Source organism: Triticum aestivum, chromosome 6D (assembly GCF_018294505.1).
Source record: "Triticum aestivum cultivar Chinese Spring chromosome 6D, IWGSC CS RefSeq v2.1, whole genome shotgun sequence".
NCBI lineage: Eukaryota > Viridiplantae > Streptophyta > Magnoliopsida > Poales > Poaceae > Triticum > Triticum aestivum.
Genome location: NC_057811.1, coordinates 472,340,145 through 472,359,452, shown reverse-complemented (window position 1 = coordinate 472,359,452; position 19,308 = coordinate 472,340,145). Strand labels below are relative to the sequence as shown.

The following is a 19,308-nucleotide window of genomic DNA, read 5'->3' as shown; positions in this document are numbered from 1 at the left end:
CCGGGAAATTTGTAGCCCAGGGACGTTGGCAAGCGCCCTATCCAACCGCACGAGGATGGGCACCTCTCGCTGGTTCGACCAAGTGAAGCGGCGGTCAGCCGACTTATAAAAATTGAAATGTATGCCTATCAATGAAAGGAACTTGGTATGCACTAACAGCAACAATTTCTATGGGTCGTCATCTCGTAGCACCCAGGCCAAGAATATACTTGCATATGGAGTATTTCTACAAGAAACTTTTTTTCTTCCATTCGGCAGATGAAATTGCTCATGACGGCCGCCAACTAACCAAAACTGAAATAAAATGCCTATCAAATGAAAGGAACTTGCTATGCAGTAAAAACATGAATTTCGGTGGGTCGCCGCCGTGTGGTGTTGGGAACAAGATAATACCACCCAGGGCAAGAAGATGCTTGCGTTTGGAGACGTCTCCCTCCAGTTCAATCAAATGCTAAGGCAAAGCGCAGTTCAGATGTTTCAAAAGGTCCCTTTTCTTCCTTCCTTCCTTTGCTTCCATGAGCTTCGCAGATCATTTCAGGAGCCCTCTAAAAAAGAAACGACGGACAACGGGAACAGAATCCACTAGTAGGTGTCAAATCGGTCCACGGAGATGATCTCGTAGTCGCAGGGTTATGGGAAATAATTAAGAGATGGGCTGAAGAAAGAATTAAAGAAGCAACGGGATTCGTATGGTACCACGATTGATTCGGTGGAACTAGCTAGGGTTCTGCTGGCGCAGAGGCATGCAGAGGGGGCGAGAGGGAGAGGAGAGGCCTTGCCTTGCCTTGCGGATGGGGAAGGAGACGGCGATGCGGTGCCTGATGGGCTGCTGCGGAGGTATTCTCGGGCGGGCGGTGCTGCCGCCTCGCCTGCCGTGGAGGATCCGCTCTGTCGGCTTCCGCCCTTTCCCTTTGCCGCTGGCGCCTTTCCCCAACGCACTCCACTCCACTAGTAGAGCTAACGGAGGGAGCAAAGTGCCACTCCCCGGTTTGCTTTTTTTCTGATAAGCTCGAATTCTTCCTCCGAGCACACACCGGTAGATCAACCAGGGGACATGCATATCTATAGTTTTTTTTACATCGAACAGACATCTATAATTACCGTCTTAGAGCAACTGTTTTTTTTTTCAAATGAATCAATTATGTTATTAAAGTTCACAGGAAGTACAAAGCATCTCAAACTTAATAAGATTACATCAAGTTTCTAAGACCACTACTGCCGCTAGAATGAGTCACCGACTCACCGCTATCGCCACTCCCCTATCGGAGCTGTCTTGACCTTGTCGATGACAGTCTGGAAGTCTTCGAGTATGTGCCCCTAAGGAGCAGCACCCTGGAGTCACAATCATCGTTGTTGAACCCTTGCATAAATCTGAAGCACCTGACACCAAATCTCGCCACATGACAAGAAACCTTAACCTCACCGCCGACAGTAATCTACACCGGAGCTCTGTCGACTACGTCCAAATGCTGAATTCGAGGGAGATCGATGTCGCGGGGATGATTCTAACAGTAAGAGAGGGGCAGGGAGAAGGAGCGTGGTCTAGCTACGGAGAAGGTGTGACACAAGATGTTTACGAGTTCGGGCCCCTCGCGGTGGAGGTAAAGACCCCGCGCCCCGAGCTGCTCGAGTTGTTCTTATGTCTGGATGAGTACAAATGGATGCTAATCCTTCACCAAGTGCTACGGGGTGGCTTATATAGAGTACACCGCCCCTTGAGCTAGCTCATTACAAGGAGGTATTGATGATTATGTTATTTAGGCGTTATTATTAGAAACTGAAGGTTTAGTTACTAGTAACGCCCGACGTCGTGTTCCTTGGCTGCTTCAGATCCCGCGCTTGTGCGACGAAAGACTTTATAATTGCTAGACGAAAGACTTTATAATTGTGGCACTTGTTTCAGAAAAATAAGGTGTGTTGTTTCTTCAGGTACTTCCTGACGTTCCACTAGGAATGGCTGATGCAGTGAACCGTGGAGGTGAACTCCTTGCAAATCTAACGACAGGCACACCATGGGAAGCTTGCTAAGGAGGTAGGTACCACTTTTGGCACTGACTCTGGCATTCTGCGAACACAGGTCCCCGAGAATGTCAATGCACTTGTGGATGTAATTGTTTCATGGATAGCTTCAAATTCTGGCCCAAAACTACTTCGTTGATGACCACCCACAATTTTTACCTGGATGTAAATAACAGCAAACAACATCAGGGTGTACTGATGAAATATGTGTAATGGAAAATTCAGATCACATACGTACCAGAGCTGCATTTAGTTGTCTAATCCATTGTATCCAGAGAAATCCTATATGTTGAGTTATGCATGAGTATTCTAAACTTTCAGGGAAAAAAAATCTTGGCTAGTCATACATAAAAACGACGCATTATGGTCACATTGAGCTGTTAATTGTTGCAAAATGGGTTCTGTCCACAGGTATATAGTTTACCCCATAAATATGTAGCCAAATATATTTTTCATGAAAACTACTCGCTGCCTTGTTGTTTAATTTGTTTGGTGGCAACTGCATTATGCTTTTGTATGCCAGATATATACTGGCTGAGATGCTTGTTATCTGTGGTTCTCATTCTTAGAGCGGGTGTTTGTTTTCTGTGGAGTGTGCATCAAGTTTTATATGCTGGCTAGTGATCGAAAGAATTCTGAGTGGATCGCTATGTTACCTCATGGAGAGGAAGACTACTCGGCACTATCGTGGATCGCTGGTGTACAAGTCACCTTACCACACTGACAATGCAAGAATGCTCTCCGGAGTCCCGACTCCCCAGATCTTCGTATAAGATCCTTAACTAAGGTAGAATATTTGTTCTGGTTGAGTGTCTGCGCTCTTAATTTGAAGATGATGGCTGTTGCCCACTGTAAGTTTTGAGTGTGCATTACTGGGAGGAATTTTAAAAAACGAGTCCATCATAGGAGGAGCCCTGTAGCAATATATTAAGATAGAAATGGTCCTTTGTGAGAATTCCAAAAATTCTTTCCCGGCAGAATAAACTCCGGTTGTTAGGGTGCGTCCACACGACTCCAGTTGTCACGGTGCACACTAAGCCAAATTTACCTGACCTTGAGGAGATCCGGTTTGTTGCTAGTCGACGTATGCAAACTGTCCAGAAGAGGCATTTTGTGTAGGAGAGCGGAGTTAATAGCGTCCGAAAACATGGCGGCCTCGACAGAGTTGAAGCTAGAGTTGGATTTGTTAAAGATTTCAAAATAAGATTGAAATCGCCCAAGAACTGCCAACGTCCTCTAATTAGCAAGGATTAAATACACTATTGATCTTATACATCTGTAAAAATAAAGTGGGTGGGGGGGGGGGGGGCATTTGCCTCCCTTGGCCCCAATGAAGCTCCGCGTATGAATGGTGGCCGTTTTTTCTTCTAAGCCCAACACCATACAGCCGCCACCTCTTCAGGCGTCCAGTGGTTGTTGTTTCGTCTTAGTCCAACACCATCCACTAGTGTTGTCACCTCTTCAGGCGTCCAGTGTTTGTTGTTTCTTTGCCGATCGAAAGATACTTCTCAACTCCATCATCAGATTGAAACATCTAACACATGAACGTTGACTGTTGGAATCCAAATTGTTGGGCCCCAAATGCACGGGTTTGAGTTAGCAGACAAGTTTTCCAATATATCTTAATCAATCCGTTGAAGCAACACCCCTAGCTTCACTCAAGCAACACTTCAAAACAAATTAAGAACTCCCTTGTGTCCTCAATGATTTAAAACAAATTAATAATTCACTTGTGCCCCCAATGGCTACTAGGTTTGCTAGTTGCGACAAGCTCTCAGCATATATTTACTTGGAATTATTTCTATATTTTTGGATTAAATAGACACTGAAATATACAAGTGCTAATGGAAGTGTTTGGAAGAGGTTTCTTATGAAGAAAACTTCTATATTTCTGTATTTTCATAGATTCACTAGCTAGCATCTCTCAAAGCATGTATGACACGCAAATATGAACATAGGTACACATAATGAGTGACCTAACAATCATGGTAAACTGTCACATATGTTTAGATTATATTATATAGGCATTACGCCCAATTTCTTCTTTTTTGAAAAGGAGGATAATCCCCGGCCTCTGCATCTAAATGATGCATGCGGCCATTTTATTAAAAAATCCAAACAGAACAAAGTGCGTAGTCCATTACAGCTTGCAAGAGGAGCATAAAAATGAATGAAGATAAACAAAGCCACAACCAGCGAAAAGCAGGACATAATGACTAAACACCTATCCTATTATTGGACCTTCATCCAAACCGATTGTAGATATCCCGTGCCACCGTCTCCCATCTGTTGCACCCAGTAACCAAAAGCTCCCTGGAGTCCGTATGAGGGAGTAACGACTAACGACCACGTACGGATCCATGCTATAGCTCTGTAAATAACCTGCAAAAAGTTTATAATTTTTTCTGTTAAATATCATATCATTTCTGCAGTTCCACATAGCCCAAATTAGTGCGCATATTCATAAATATTAATATAAATATAGAATAGTTTTAAATCATATATAATGTTTTTTGAAAGTAGGTTATTCATTTGTATGTACAATTTTTATAACACATAAATATTTAAAGATTATGTTTATTACTGAAATTATAATTTACATCTCAAATTTCTAAAATATCGAACAGGTGCAAATGGCCTGCACGGGTGCCTTTGTCTTATTAAATTCATATCCTTCGCTAAAAAAAGGAATTTAAATTCATATCTCGCTAGTTATCAATTATCGACATATACAGGTGCATGTTGTGGTGGCCAGGGTTTCTTTTGTGCTAGCCTCTGGTCGTGAGTTGGAGACTTGATAGCTACACTTATTTATATGAATTTTGATTATGTTAATTTCCATTCTATAATAACAGGTGGGACATGTACCAGCACATATAGACTTTTAGCAGGCATGTGAATGTGATTGGTGTAGTGTCTAGACTTGCTAGTGTGGTAATCCCCGGTAGTGCATTCCAGACCTTCTGCGCCCTATTTTTTGCGTTAATTTTTGCAACACAGTGTTTGACTTTTCTGCAAATAAAAAACCATGAAGTGGTTTTGAGCAAAAAAACATCGCGCTGGTCGACTTTTCCCATGAATAGAAAATTGCAAGGTAGTTTTGTGCAAAAAACTCTCGGTCAAGCACCTCCAATCAATGATAGGTGGGGCCATACACACCGATACATCAACATACGTATTTTGTGACCATATGTGCATGCTTGAGTCAAGTTGAGTGACTGCAATTTCGTATTTTCAAAGTTTTAGCACCAAACTAAACATCGAGTGCAAGTTCTATGACTCCCCGTGATATTACCTCCAAATAAAAAGAATCTGTTAACAATCATAGCTTCAGGCGTCACTATAGACGTCACGTGGAGAACAGAGGCTCCACACCACACAATGGTGTGCGATCGTACGACGCCGGCAAACCCTAAACGACGCCCGTAGCACCCGTTATAGCGTTAATGGTACAGGGCGCACACCCTTCTTTTGTAAAATGATGCAAAAAACAAAGTGCTGAGAAGGATTCTATCCTGCGACGCGGGGTTACAGCGCAGCACTCGCTAGCCACCCACGCCAGTTGAGTTCTGTGATTACGTAGAGCTTCTTCCCTCTTTTATTCTTTCTTTCTTTCTTTTCCTTTTCTTTTTTTTCCTTTTCTTTTCATTTCTTCCTTCTTCTTTTTATTCATTCTTTTTCTTTTTTAGTCTTCTTTTTCTTTTTAGTCTTCTTTCTTCTTTTTCTTTTTCTTTTTCTAATTAGATATAAAAAGTTCAGCGGATTTATGAACGTTTTCCAAATTCGATGAACTTTTTTCAAAATTGGTGAACTTTTTCTCAAATTCAATGAACTTTTTAATAATACGATGACATTTTATCAAAACCGGTGAACTATTTTCAAATTCGATGAACTTTTTTTCAAATTTGGGTGAACTCTTTTTTTAAGTCAATGAACTTTTTCCAAATTCAATGAACTTTTTTTCAAGTTCAATAAACTTTTTCTCAGGTTTGTGAACCTTTTTCAAAACCAATGAAATTTTTTTGAAAGCCAGTGAACTTTTTGTCCAAATTAGATGAATTTTTTATTAAAAATTGGTGAACTCTTTTAATTTAGATGAACTTTTTTTGAAATTCATGAACTTTTTAAAATTTGCGATATTTTTTGCAAAACTATTTGACCTTTTTTCAGATTCCAAGAACCTTTTTTTAGTTCGTGATTTTTGAAAAAATCACTTTTTTGTGAACCTTTTCTGAAAAGTCAACGGTCAATGTTGAACTGATCAGCGGTCAACAACGACCGGTTAATTCGAAACTGAGTAAAACGATCGAACCAGAAAAAAACGAAGCGAAGCAACACCTTTTTTTTTGAGAAATCTCGCCTCTTTATCAATTCATAATGATGTTCATAGGTACCCGGTTTGGGTCATGTGGGTTTCCCAACCAAACATGTCGCCCGGGCCCTAAATTACAAGCAAACTTGGCGAGATTGTGTGCTTCAAAATTAAAGTTTCTACGCTCATGAACAAAAGAGCAAGAAGTAAAGAAATTGCTACGATCTATGATTTCATGTACGATTGCCGCATGAGGACCTCCTGTCCCTGATTTTATGTCTTTCACCACCTCCTGGCAGTCAGAGGCCACCAAAATGGTCTGGATGGAGAGGTCATCTGCAAGAGCCAGCGCTTCTCTGCACGCGAAAGTTTCCAAGATGACCGGGTCGGTGATTTGAGGATGTGTGGGTACCATCATCAGATGAGGAGATAGATGTAGGTGATTTGGAGCAGGAATATGATGATGGAGCTGAGAATGCACCTTTTATTCTGCCCAATGGAAGGAAGAGCAGAGCATATAAAGCACAACCAAGGAAGTGGTACAGTGAAGAAAGAGAGAACCCAGAGGAGCAGTTATGTAGAAAGCTTTGTTTCCTTAATGTGGACCAATTTAGGAGAGCACTTCAGACATTTCACATAAGTCAGAATAGGAACTATGACTTCCATAGAAACTGCAATGACAGCATCATAGTTGTGTGCACTAATGTAAAATGTCCTTTCTACATTGCAGCTTCTGTTGTTGCAAATGAAACTACTTTTTGCATCAGAAAGGCTAATTTTCTGCACACATGCCCAGCAGTAGCAGAGAATACAAAGGTCACAGGAAAATGGGTGGCACACCAGTGTGAGGATATGCTGAGAATTGATATTGGCACACCAATCACCACAATAATGCATAATTTGAAGAAGAAATATGGAGTAGAGATCTCAACCCATATGGCCTATAGGGCTAGGAAACAAGCATTGAAGGTTGTCCAAGGAGACCAGAGAGGTCAATACACTAGGATTAGAGATTATTTGCAGGCTGTTTTGGACACAAACCCATGAAGTAGATGTGTTGTGACCACTAAGCATTTGCCACAGCACCCAAGCAAGAACCCAAGGTTCCATGGCCTGTTCTACTGTCTTAATGCTTGCAAAGAAGGGTTTTTAAATGGATGTAGGCCATTCATAGGTACATTGTGTTGTAACTTGTGTAGTGTTTTTGTTATTTGGCCACATTAAATACACTATCTTCTCACATTTGTCACTTTGCAGGGGTAGATGGTTGTTTTATCAAGTTGTCAACAGGTCAGCAGATCCTTGCTGCAACAGGAAGGGATGGAAACAACAACATATACCCTATAGCATTTGGAGTTGTTGACAAAGAGGACACAGATAGCTGGACCTGGTTCTTAACACAACTGAAAGATGCACTTGGTGGAGAAAGTGGAAAGTTTGGGTATTATACTATCATTTCTGATAGGCAGAAGGTAAACTTCTCTTCTCATATTTCTATTGTAGTATTAATTTTTCATATGCACATTGCTTTGTGAACAATTCAAATGGACCAATATTTAGCTCTAGTTCTTATTGTGTCAACAGGGCCTTTTAAATGCAGTAAACCATGTTTTTCCCAATTGTCCATAAAGATTCTGCCTTAGACACATTTATCAGAATTTCCAAACTGCTGGTTTTAGAGGTGATGAGTTAAAGAAACACATGGATGCAGCTAGCTACTCTTATACTAAGAATGAACACCTAGCTGCAATGAATGATTTGAAAAGAGAGTGTAAGGCAGCTTGGGCATGGCTTAATAAAGTACCAGTTCATACATGGGCTAGACATGCAATGGATTTTACATGCAAGACTGGCCTAGTTGTGAACAACATCAGTGAGGTGTTTAACAAAATGATCCTAGATGTTAGAGGGAAGCCAATAAAGACCATGCTGGAAGGAATTAGGACTAAATTGATGGTCAAATTTAACACCAATAGAACTAAGACAGAGACAACAAATTGGGAGATTTGCCCAACATATGCAGAGATGTTAGAGGAGGCAAAGTACAACTCAAGGTGGTGCCAATCTTTGATGGCTGGTCCTAACATTTACCAAGTTAGTAGTGGAGATAACACCTACTCAGTGAACTTGCTGCACAGAACATGTGGATGTAGGAAATGGGATATGACTGCTATGCCTTGCAATCATGCAGTCTCTGCAATTGTGAAAGCTAAGTTGCAACCTGAAGACTTTGTTGATGATTTCTTCAAGAAGGCAATGTACAAAAAAGCATATGGCCATATCATATTTCCTGTCCCTGGTCCAAATCTGTGGCCAAGGATAAGAACTCAGGACATAGAGCCTCCAGTTTTCAGAGACAAAGTTGGGAAGCAACAAACAAAGAGGAGGAAAAACCAATTTGAGAAGCCAGCACCAAGAGATACATCTAGGATGGCATCCATTACTTGTAGCAACTGCAAACTTGTAGGGCACAGATACACTGTGTGCTCCAAGCCCTTGAAACCAGCTCTTGCTATGAGACAAAACCAGCATCAGGTTAGCTAAGCATCTTTGTTTCTGTTTTTGTAGTTATGTCTCAATTGATATTCATAGTTCATGATTGTTTCTGTTTTTTAAATGCAGCCAAACAGGTCACATGCTTCTGCTTCATCTACAGCTGCTGCACCAACAAGGAAGAGGCCATCTCCATGTACAGCAGATGTTGGGACTGCTCCTCCCAGGAAGAAAGCTGCACCTGCTGCAACTACACCTACTGCTCCTCCAAGGAGGAGAGCTGCACCTGCTGCTACTGCACCTACTGCTCCTCCCAGGAGGTCTCCCAGGAAGAATGCTACCCCAGGACCTACTGCTCCTCCAAGGAGGTCTCCCAGGAAGAAAACTACCCCAACTGGTACATCTTCTACATCTGCTGCAGGCCATAGGGGTACATTTCATGCTCCAAGACAGACTGGAAGGAAGAGGACAGTTTCCTACAAGATGAAAGAGTACCTATATGCTTCTGGTAACTAGATGTTGCCTTTGTTGGCTGCTTGAATTTGATGCCCATGTTGGTTGTTGAATTTGATGCCCTTGTTGGCTGTTAAACTAGATGCCTTTGTTGGCTATTCAAGTAGATGCCTTTGTTGGCTGTTGAACTAGATGCCTTTGTTGGCAGGTTTGAACCAGATGCCTTTGTTGGCTGCTTTGAACCAGATGTTGAACTAGATGCCTTTGTTGGCTGCTTTGAACCATATGTTGAACTTGTTGCCTTTTGATGGTTGTTGAACTTCATGCTGGATGTTGATGGTAGTTGCACCTAAATGAGTAATGGTTGATGCCTTTTGTTGCCTTTTGATGGTTGTTGAACTTGAATGCATGATGTTGATGCTTGTTGAACTTGAATCACCTAAATGAGTCTTGGGTGCCCAGACGTTGAATAAACCACCTAAATGAGTCTAGGGTGCCCAGACGTCGAATAAACCACCTAAATGAGTCTAGGGTGCCTCGACGTCGAAACAACCACCTAAATGAGTCTAGGGTGCCTCGACGTCGAAACAACCACCTAAATAAGTCTAGGGTGCCACGACGTCGAAAAAACCACCTAAATGATTCTAGGGTGCCTCGACGTCGAAAAAACCACCTAAATGAGTCTAGGGTGCCTCGACGTCGAAAAAAACACCTAAATGAGTCTAGGGTGCCTTGCCGTCGAAACAACCACCTAAATGAGTCTAGGGTGCCTCGGCGTCGAAAAAACCACCTAAATGAGTCTAGGGTGCCCAGACGTCGAATAAACCACCTAAATGAGTCTAGGGCGCCTCGACATCGAAACAACCACCTAAATGAGTCTAGGGTGCCTCGACGTCGAAACAACCACCTAAATGAGTCTTGGGTGCCCAGACGTCGAAAAACCACCTAAATGAGTCTAGGGTGCCCCGACGTCGAAAAAACCCACCCAAGTGAGTATAGGGCTATTTCAGATATACAAATCAACATCACAATTCATCACATTCAGCATATTGGGAGATCCATAGATAAGCAATACATAACTAATATGTAGCATAACTTGGAGATCCATACATGAACATTACATAACTAATAAGTAGCATAATTTAGAGATCCATACATGACTAATAAGTAGCATAATTGGGAGATCCATACAGGACCATTACATAACTAATAAGGAGATCCATACATGACCATGAACTCCATGACCATTACTGCCCAATGTGGCTCATTCATCTAAGATTGCCTTGATCCCATTCAGCTTGGCCTTGGTCTGCTCCACAACCTTCTCAAGCTCATCAATATGGGCCTGCAACTTAGTCTTCTCTTCAGCAAGCTTCAACTTCATGTTCCTAATGACACTGGCTTGAGATACTGTCAGGTTCTTAACCATGTCATACTTCTCCTGGAGCTTGCTCTCATCAGGCTTCCTTTCCATCTGGGCCCTCCTCTCATTCTCATCCAAAAGGGCTTGAACATCTCCAACCAACTTGTCATAACTGGCCTGCAGCTTGATCTTCTCTTGTGTCAGTTTGTGAACAGCAAATGAGTTCATCAGGTTGTCCTCAATCCTGTTTCTCTTGGACTGCTCATACATATCCCACAACTTGGACAGTGCATTCTCCATTATAGCTGGCCAAGATGGATCAACCCATTCAACTAGTCCACAATTTTTACCATCCTGTTAAATTACAGTGTTAAACAGCAAGATATGAGCTACATGCCAAGATGAGTTCTTTACTAATAACAAGTAGGCACTCCAACCAGTACCAACAATTAGGCAATCTAAATAATGAGTGCTTACTAACTAAAAGCAACTAGGCCAGCAGTACTTAATAACAATTTTTAATGAGTGCTTCCAAACCCATGCACATGCTTGACATAACAAACCTCACTTGTCCACAGTGTCACATGCTGACATATTAACAAATGACCTCACTTATCCACACTGTCATATGCTCACATATAAACAAATGAACATGCCACAACACTCTGCACATATGCTCACATAAATACAATGACTTCACTGAGCCAATAAGCATTGGGCACATATTTAAACAGCCTAACTAACAAGACAGATCTGCTAACTACCAAAATCAGTACTAAACAATGACCAATATGGATGCCCACAACAGCTAATTAGCAGAAATTTGACACATACCTTCACAGCACAAGCAAGGAACCTCCTGCCAGTATGGATGCCCTCGAAAGCAACAAGTCTTTCTGCTCGCTTCCGGTGTTCATGGCACAAAACATAATCATTGCCCTCGAATTCGGAGTCATTCGTGGTAGCAGGGATCTGCACGTGCAAAGGAAAGCAAGAGATTTGGGAAGGAAACTTCAGATCTAGCTCAAGAGGAAAATCCCCAAATCCAAACACTAACCCTATTTCTACCAACCCACCTTCACGATGCCGTCGTCTGAACCTGAGGTGGCGTACTGGTAATACCTGCCGTGCTCACCTTCACTGCTGTCATCATCCTCACTCCAGGAAACCATGGCGACGCGGTGGCGGCGGCGGCGGTCGGAGATGTGGACGGGTCGACGGCGGCGAACGAGTGGGGCAGAGAGCGCGAGCGAATGAGGGTTGGGGTGGGTGGGCCTGTAACGATTCGAGGGAGGGACCGGTCAAAAGGGTTCCGGCTCGAGTCGGCCCGCGCACGGCGTCTCACGACGTCTAACGAGTGAAACGGATGAACAGTTATGCCACGTCGACAAAAGCAGGCCCCACCTGTCATAATCCCACTTAAAACGAGCGAACCGAGCGACTTGTGGTTTCTGCAAAAAATTAGCCTGGGAATTAGTGTTTTTGGCCACAAAACTAGAGACTTGTGATTTCTGCAACTCTAGCCTTCAATGTCGATGTTTTTTGCAATTCACTCGAAGATAACAGCACAGAAAACAGTCACATAATAATCGCAACAAGAACATCACAGAAAACAGTCACACAATCTCTAAGTTCGTTTATGTGTGAAGCAACAAGAAGTTAGCATGCGCAACATCATCCTAATCTCGAAATGAAATTGATCTCTATTTAGTCTCTTTGAAACAGTTTCTAGATTAATTACCAAAAAGTGATTTCAAGTAGTAGCAGTATTGTGCATGGAGATGGAGGAGCGAACCAACCTAGAAGAGTCGTCGAGTGGGACCCGTCTCGGGTAATCGGGCGTGTCCCCCGACAGGACGGACTGGAGGTTCCAGGCGGACAGCATGTAGCACTTGGTGCCGGCCTCCCTGTCCACCCACATGCTCTTCAGATTGCGCGCGCGCACGCACACCACCATCAAAGCCACTTGATTAGAGACTCATCGGCCGGCCGAGGAGCTAGCTAGGCAGGGTGAGCGTACAGGTAGTACGTACCACGAGCCTGTCCTGGAGGAGGACGGGGCCGGCGGAGAGGCGGAGGAAGAGCTCCTTCTTGGACGAGGGCGGGGGCAGCTCCCCGTCGGCGAGCGGCGGGAGGCCGCCGGGGGGCAGGAAGCTGGCCCAGACGTCGTCGGAGTCGGCCGCGGCGCGGAAGGCCGGGGAGACGGCGGCCACGCGGAAGGCGTCGCGCGGGGACGTGCGGGCCAGCGCCGCCGAGAGGAGCTCCTCCGGCAGGCGCGCGATCTCGCAGGCCTCCTCCATGGGATGGGATCCCCCGTCCGTTGGCGCCGGCGTCGGCCGGCCGCTGCTTTGTCCAGGTCGAGATTCGCCGGGGTAGGAGGAGGAGAGTTGTAACTGGTTTGGCGGTATGGGGATGGGGATCGGATTCTTGTGCAGAAGGAACGCGGCCGGAGGCTTTAGCGACGAAGCAAAGTGAACACAGTCGGTTTGGCCCCTCTGTTTCTTTCCACGTGCTTGCTTGCTTGCTTGCATGTTGTCCTTACAATTTCTGAATCTCTGACCTTTTTTCCAGGTCCACGTTATTTATGCATTGAATCTCTCTGAGCTTTTCCTGTATACCAAATGTTGATTGACCTGGAGAGTTGTTTGTTTCCCTTGAGTAGGGTTTGTACTTCGTAGTGGATTAAACATTGTTGTTTCAGTAGAGCTGATGCTATGGTTAATCTCTGTTTTGCTAACTTAAGCACTGCCTCCGTACCATAAACGGCAGCAGCTCATGTTGTTGCCTTTTGTTGTTATGTGATATATGTATGCATATATGATACCTGATTATATTATTGTTTATTTTTTTTCATTTATTAGTAAAGCCGCTAAATGAGGTCAGCTTCGCTATAGCCTCTTTTAGCTGTTGGCCGAGCCGCCGCTAAATGGCGTAGCCCGCTATTTACAACATTGATCGTTACCTGGAGGCTGTTCTGCGGGACCTCGCCCTCCAACATGATCCTTGTATCTCATCCGTCGTGTCGTCCGATCTCGCCCTCAACGTCCAGCCGCCACGCCCTTCGATATCCTCAATATATACCCAGCTGCCAGTCCGCCCGTTCGCCGCGATCTTCCTCCATTGACCGATAGAATTGACACCAAGCGAGCATCAATCACGGCACGGGCAGCCCGACAGGTCGAGGCGGACTCGAGCACGGTGAGACCTGACCAGTGACACCCCGAAGGCCGAGCTGTTGTAGTAGTAGAAGAAGGTGCATCGCCCACGATGAACACGCCTCTCGGCAGGTTGAGCTGGGTGACTTCGCGCTGACAACTAGCATGGCCAGCACTACGAGGTACTGGTGCAACATCCACACCACGTACGGGTATGTGCTAGAAGAATACTATGCTCTGAAGCATGTCATAGCAGCTCCTTGATGCTGTTGTGTTTGCGTAATCTTCCAGATCTCGTCGGATGAGAAGACAGTTATTTTCATGCCCAGGTGTTAATGGATTTAGGTGCTCCACCTTTGATGATTCCTTTAAAGGTAGGCTGCTTCGTCAATTATTATTTTGGCCATGAATCCATGATGTATCAATTAATTGGTTTGCTATCTCCCTACAATGCGTGAGATAATACCAAATGTTTGTGGTATCGACAAATTACTTTCTTAACCTATAGGTTACTAAAAATGATAGCAGAATATAACGGAATTCTACCCATTGTTCTTGCCAAATCGTACAGATCAACTGGGTGCACTACATGATTTGATGTTGATTTCGTTTACATATATTTTGATTACTGTTAACATTTATCATGGTCACTAATTAGGGAAAATCTCCCTACAATGTGTGAGATAATAGCAAATGTTTGTGCAACTTTGTTTTGTCATGATGTATCGATGAATTTCTTTCTTAACCTATAGGTTACTAAAAATGATAGTAGAAAGTAACCGAATTCTACCCACTGTTCTTGCCGGCATAGTCGTGCCCATGATCAGGAAAACGTGACCATCATGCAACACTTGAGCCAGTCTTAGAGGCACGACTAGAAATGCATTTTACCGTTTATTGTTCCGCACGTGCATATAGGTTTTCCTATGATCCTTTATGGATATACGGACTCAAAGACCATTGCAGTTTTAACAGAACATAAACATTACTTACAAATTTGGAGATAAATAGCAACAATTATTATTGCTTCTAGGGCATATCTCCTACAATTACTGCCTCTAGGGCATATTTTCAACACTTAGGGCCCTCTCGGTGTGACGGCATCCATCATCGTCTGGCCAAACACAAGTGACTATGTCATGGGGATGATGAAACATGTCAACGAGAAAAAAAAAACAAAACCGGAAACGAGGAGACCGGTATAGTGAGCATGTGTATGACTCAAGAGGATACCGATTTATCTCGCCCAGGTTTTGTAAAGTCTCGCGAATCAAAGGAATAGCACATGATAACCAAAGGATCACTCAAATGTCATTTGTGTAATCATAGGGATTGATATGGACGCCCACGGTTCCGCTATCGATCATTGAACAAAGGGGTTTTGTTCATGTCTATGTTTTACCGAACCTACAGTGTCTCAAGCTTAAGGTGATCATGATCTGCTGAGTTCTAGTAGGGCGGGAGTATAGAGGATATATTCATGAAATTGTTTCATTAATATTTGAAATAGTTTCGAGGGGAACCAGAAGCGTTTCAGGGGTCTCCAGAAGGGTTTGGAGTTTATGGGGCAATACCGGGTTTTACTGATAGATAATATATAGTTGGAAAATGTTCCAGAGATGTTAAATTAATAATAAAGGCTTTAATGATAGTTAGGATGTTTTTATATTTAATTAAATATCAATGGTCCTTAAAAGGCCGAACGGTGGAAGGAGAATTGGGCCACAAAGGCTCAATAGGGAGGCGCCCCCTTCTCCTCATGGAAAGGAGGGAGGGAGGCCGAATTGGGGAGGGATACCCCACCCCTAGGCTGACGCAAGGGGAGACTTTTCCCCCTTGTGTGGCGCCCCCTCCTCTCCCCTCCAACCTATATATATTTGAGGTATTGACACCTTTTCTCAACACAAGTTTTGGAGCCTCCTCTGGTTCTCTAGTTCTAGTTGATCCTAGTTGAATTAGAGCTAGGCCCAGATCCTCTAATCCACATAATTAGAATCCCATTGTGGTTCTAATCTCCTCACTCTAATTCTTCGGCAACGATTAGCTCTGGACGGCGAAATGTTGTCGGATCGTGAAGACCGTACGCTTGCAACTCGCAGAGAGGCCATGTTTTCAGTCTTCCGTTCGAGGGACTATTCCTGGGCGGTTCACGGGATCGTTCATCTATGGTTCGAGGGACACCAAGTACAATCTACACCGACTCGTCTTCTTTCATTGCAACTCGGAGTCAGTAACGATCTGGTTCAAACCGTCTATCGCACCTTCATAGTGTTCCTGGGCGATCGTAGGGCTATTTTTTTTGTTTTCTACTACGTTTCTTAACAATGGTATCATGAGCGGTTCTATGAATAGGTGCAGGTTTCGATCTAGATAACATGTGGATGTGAGGGTTTGATGTTCTTGCTATGCTTCCCTCGAGTGTTGCTTCAGTTCAATTCATTAACGGCATGATGTAGCTTTGTACAAGAACCTAACAATCGACCAGCTCTGTTTGTTGACGATCCTCTTATAGTTCTTTGGGCTTCATCATAGTCAAGAATAGTGAACTATTGCAAACACGAGATGGCGATGAATATGTTCGATCTTCTAGGGGGGCACACGTATTGACGAAGTTTAGTGCGTGGCTAGAGATTTTTAATTAAGTCTCTTCCCTCACACATCCCGAAAGTTAATCTAGCAAAAAAATATTGCCTTGATGGTGGACGTAGGTAGGTAGTGTTATCCGGAAACCCTAGAAGCCATGTAATTAAAATTTGTCAAATCGATTAGAGGACGTCTAACTTGGTTTTTGCAGGCTGCATGTGATGTGGTATAGCCTTCGCCATGATAATGAGTTTATGTATCAGATGGTTATATATTGTAATGTTAAGTGGCCTGCACATCACAGTACGACATGATGGCTGGAGCCAAGGGATTGTCTTTTTAATGACCTGAGTGTCAACCTCGTTATTTATTCGACGGACGTAACACAGAGGAACCCAGAGCTTCACCAGGCACAAGATAACAAAAGTGTTGTCACGACGTCAGTTTTCAAAATTGTCGCCACAACAACATTTTTCGGAGAATTATCATGAAGGACCAGGGGACGTTCCGGCGCCCAGGGCTATACCGTATCATTGCTCTTATGAATTGCCTGGGATATTTATCCCTTTGTTGTTTGCACCCTTTGATTGCGCAGTAGTCGATTATTAGGGTGATCTTTCATTGAAAATATCAAGTTAAAATGTACTTTTCCGAGTGTTGCAACCGTTTATAACACGTAGCTTTCCGTAACAAGTATTTTCTGGTGTTAAGTGCTACGTGGTAAGAGTGTTTAAGCCACATGCAAGGAAACAAATAGGGGTAATGGACAACATGTGTGTCAGACTCGGGCACCAAGATGGTTATTGGCATTTTAATTCTCAAAAAAATCAATTGAAGCCTGAAAATCATGAAATTTGGCATGCTGTCACATGACACCTAGAGGGAGTGCTAAAAAATTTAGAATGTTTCGCAAAAGTTTCATGTAGAGTGCTTACAAGCAGGAGCATCTCCGAGAAAGGAACTAGGTTTCAGGAGGGCACACGGTAGGTTTCCACGTGAATCAACCACTGCTTTAACGTTTGGGCTTGATTTTTTTTCCACATTCAGTACACACCATTACATGTATCATGTCTAAATTTAGTATTTTCCAGGATCCGTTTGCTATATTTAAGCAATTAAATGCATTTCTAGACATTTGAAATAGACCAGTTTGCATGCAAAGCAACTGCTCCTTCCTTGGTTAGTGTTCAAACTTTTTCCAGACTCAACATACACTATTACATGCTGACATGCCAAAATTTGGCATTGCTTCGGGTATGTCTGCTATATTTAAGTCTTTAAGTGGATTTACCACCATCAAATACCTAGAAATCTATTTGATATCCTAAAAATAGTTGATTTACACTAAAAAGGACCAAACTCTTACGTGAAACTTTAAATGATGTAAATTTAATGTACAAAAATAATTGGCTCCGTAAGACTAAACTAGAAACACTAAAAGTATTGCATTACAAAAAATGGTAGAAAAAAATAGCAGTGGCGAGCACAAAATATGCGCCCGCCACTGGTTGGAAAAAGTTAGCAGCGATAAGCAGAAAAAGATACTAGTAGTGGGCGCAAAACCGCGCCCACCATTGCTACTTGCGTTACCAGTGTGCGGACGCGTATTAATGCCCGCCACTGGCTTTTCTTGGACAGATTTGCCACGGGATCAAATAATCCAGTGCCTGACACGTATTGCTGCCTGTCACTGGTAACATTTGTCTCACAGCAAATCTGGATAGCTGTTACTAGTGGTACCCGCCATTGGTAAGCCTATAGCAGTGTCGAGCGAGTTTTTGCCTGTCACTGGTATTTTTTGTCAGATTGACAAGCGCTAGGTTGCGCCCGCCACTAATGTGAGTTCACCTATAAGCCTTTTCTCAGTGTGAATAATCCTCTCAATCAAAGAAGCCCTAAGGGCTCATTTTATTCACATGAATCCCACAACTCATATATAGGAAAAACATAGGATTGTCGTCAGGATTTTCGATTCATTTGATAGCATCACGGGAAAGCAAAAGTTTTTTTTCAAGATGTTAGAGTGGATGTTAAAATTTCTATGAAATATATAGTACAAAGAATTCTTTAGGAAAAATCCCTACATGATTCAATCCTATAAATCAAACAATTAACATAGGAATATTTTCTGTAATAATTTCCTTTTTGAGAAAAAAATCCTATAAAAATTCAAATGAATCAAAGTGTCCCAAGTACACATGCCTCCGTTAAGAAGTGGATTTTTATATCAGTTTTGCTATCTGTCGTGTCACGCTACTCAATTTTGCAACTAGAAGGTTCAATTATTCAAAAATGCCATCATTTTGTTCGGTCTGTGCTAAATAAATGCCACTCGGCACCGTTGTCGTCCGGTCAAAGGCCATTGACGAGGGTAAAGTGACCAAAATACTCTTAGACCCCACTTATCAATATTTCCTCTACAACTCGCTATAACCTATGGGTCTTAGTTCAGAAAGAATGAATTTAGAAGGTAAAATAGCTTCACACGCGGGTGATCGAATCCTCGTGTGTTGTATTTTTTCTTCTAATTTAATTATCCATGTGTTGATAATTAGGACCCATAGATTATAGGAAAGCGCTAGCAAGTGGGGTCCTAGGATATTTTGATCACTTCACCCTGATCAATGGCCTTCAACCGGATGACAACATTTTTTTTTGAGTTTGTTGATTGTTTTTGAGATAGCTCCCCACTTATTCCAATTGGTAACTGGATGACAACATTGGCGAGTGGTATTTTGAGCACACGCTTAATAAAATGATTACAGTTTAAGTAGTTGAAGTTTCTAATGATAAAATTGAGTAGTGCTGAAACAACCATGGCAAAACTGATAAAAAAACAAAAATTAATGATCAATGCATTCCAGCGGACACTGACAGTGTGGGCCCACCCTACTCGTCCATCGTCCCCTTCCCCTCCCATCCCAACTGCA

The 19,308-nt window shown here is 43.0% G+C and overlaps 2 protein-coding genes across 3 annotated transcripts; one reads left to right on the top strand and one right to left on the bottom strand.

Annotated features, from left to right (window-relative positions):
• Positions 1 to 1,400: 1,400 nt before the first annotated feature.
• LOC123142735 (uncharacterized) lies at positions 1,401 to 9,340 on the top strand. Its single transcript, XM_044561506.1, has 7 exons — positions 1,401 to 1,601; positions 2,078 to 2,107; positions 2,852 to 2,870; positions 7,062 to 7,322; positions 7,589 to 7,803; positions 7,988 to 8,866; positions 8,954 to 9,340. The coding sequence occupies exons 1-7, from the start codon at positions 1,401 to 1,403 to the stop codon at positions 9,338 to 9,340; spliced, it is 1,992 nt and encodes a 663-aa protein (XP_044417441.1).
• Positions 9,341 to 10,339: 999 nt separating this feature from the next.
• Positions 10,340 to 13,465, bottom strand: LOC123142102 (uncharacterized). Of its 2 annotated transcripts, XM_044561122.1 has the most exons (6): positions 12,674 to 13,465; positions 12,440 to 12,564; positions 12,045 to 12,091; positions 11,776 to 11,915; positions 11,475 to 11,612; positions 10,340 to 10,994 (listed from the first exon to the last, which is right to left on the bottom strand). In XM_044561122.1, exons 1-6 carry the CDS (start codon positions 13,169 to 13,171, stop codon positions 10,542 to 10,544), a joined length of 1,401 nt encoding a protein of 466 aa, XP_044417057.1. In that variant the 5' UTR covers positions 13,172 to 13,465; the 3' UTR covers positions 10,340 to 10,541. The 2 variants fall into 2 exon arrangements, with proteins under 2 accessions (XP_044417057.1, XP_044417056.1); XM_044561121.1 differs by having other exon boundaries at positions 11,776 to 12,091.
• Positions 13,466 to 19,308: the final 5,843 nt, after the last annotated feature.

What these genes read in the sequence shown, in the direction of transcription:
- LOC123142735 (XM_044561506.1), top strand. Translation starts at nt 1,401, where the DNA reads ATGACAAGAAACCTTAACCTCACCGCCGACAGTAATCTACACCGGAGC. An exon ending in TCGGGCCCCTCGCGGTGGAG is followed by an intron (nt 1,602 to 2,077) that starts GTAAAGACCCCG and finishes CTGCGAACACAG; the next exon opens with GTCCCCGAGAATGTCAATGC. An exon ending in TCATTTCTGATAGGCAGAAG is followed by an intron (nt 7,804 to 7,987) that starts GTAAACTTCTCT and finishes CACATTTATCAG; the next exon opens with AATTTCCAAACTGCTGGTTT.
- LOC123142102 (XM_044561121.1), bottom strand. Translation starts at nt 13,171, where the DNA reads ATGCAAGCAAGCAAGCAAGCACGTGGAAAGAAACAGAGGGGCCAAACC. An exon ending in TCCTCCAGGACAGGCTCGTG is followed by an intron (nt 12,565 to 12,673) that starts GTACGTACTACC and finishes CGCAATCTGAAG; the next exon opens with AGCATGTGGGTGGACAGGGA. An exon ending in CCACTCGACGACTCTTCTAG is followed by an intron (nt 12,092 to 12,439) that starts GTTGGTTCGCTC and finishes AATTTTTTGCAG; the next exon opens with AAACCACAAGTCGCTCGGTT.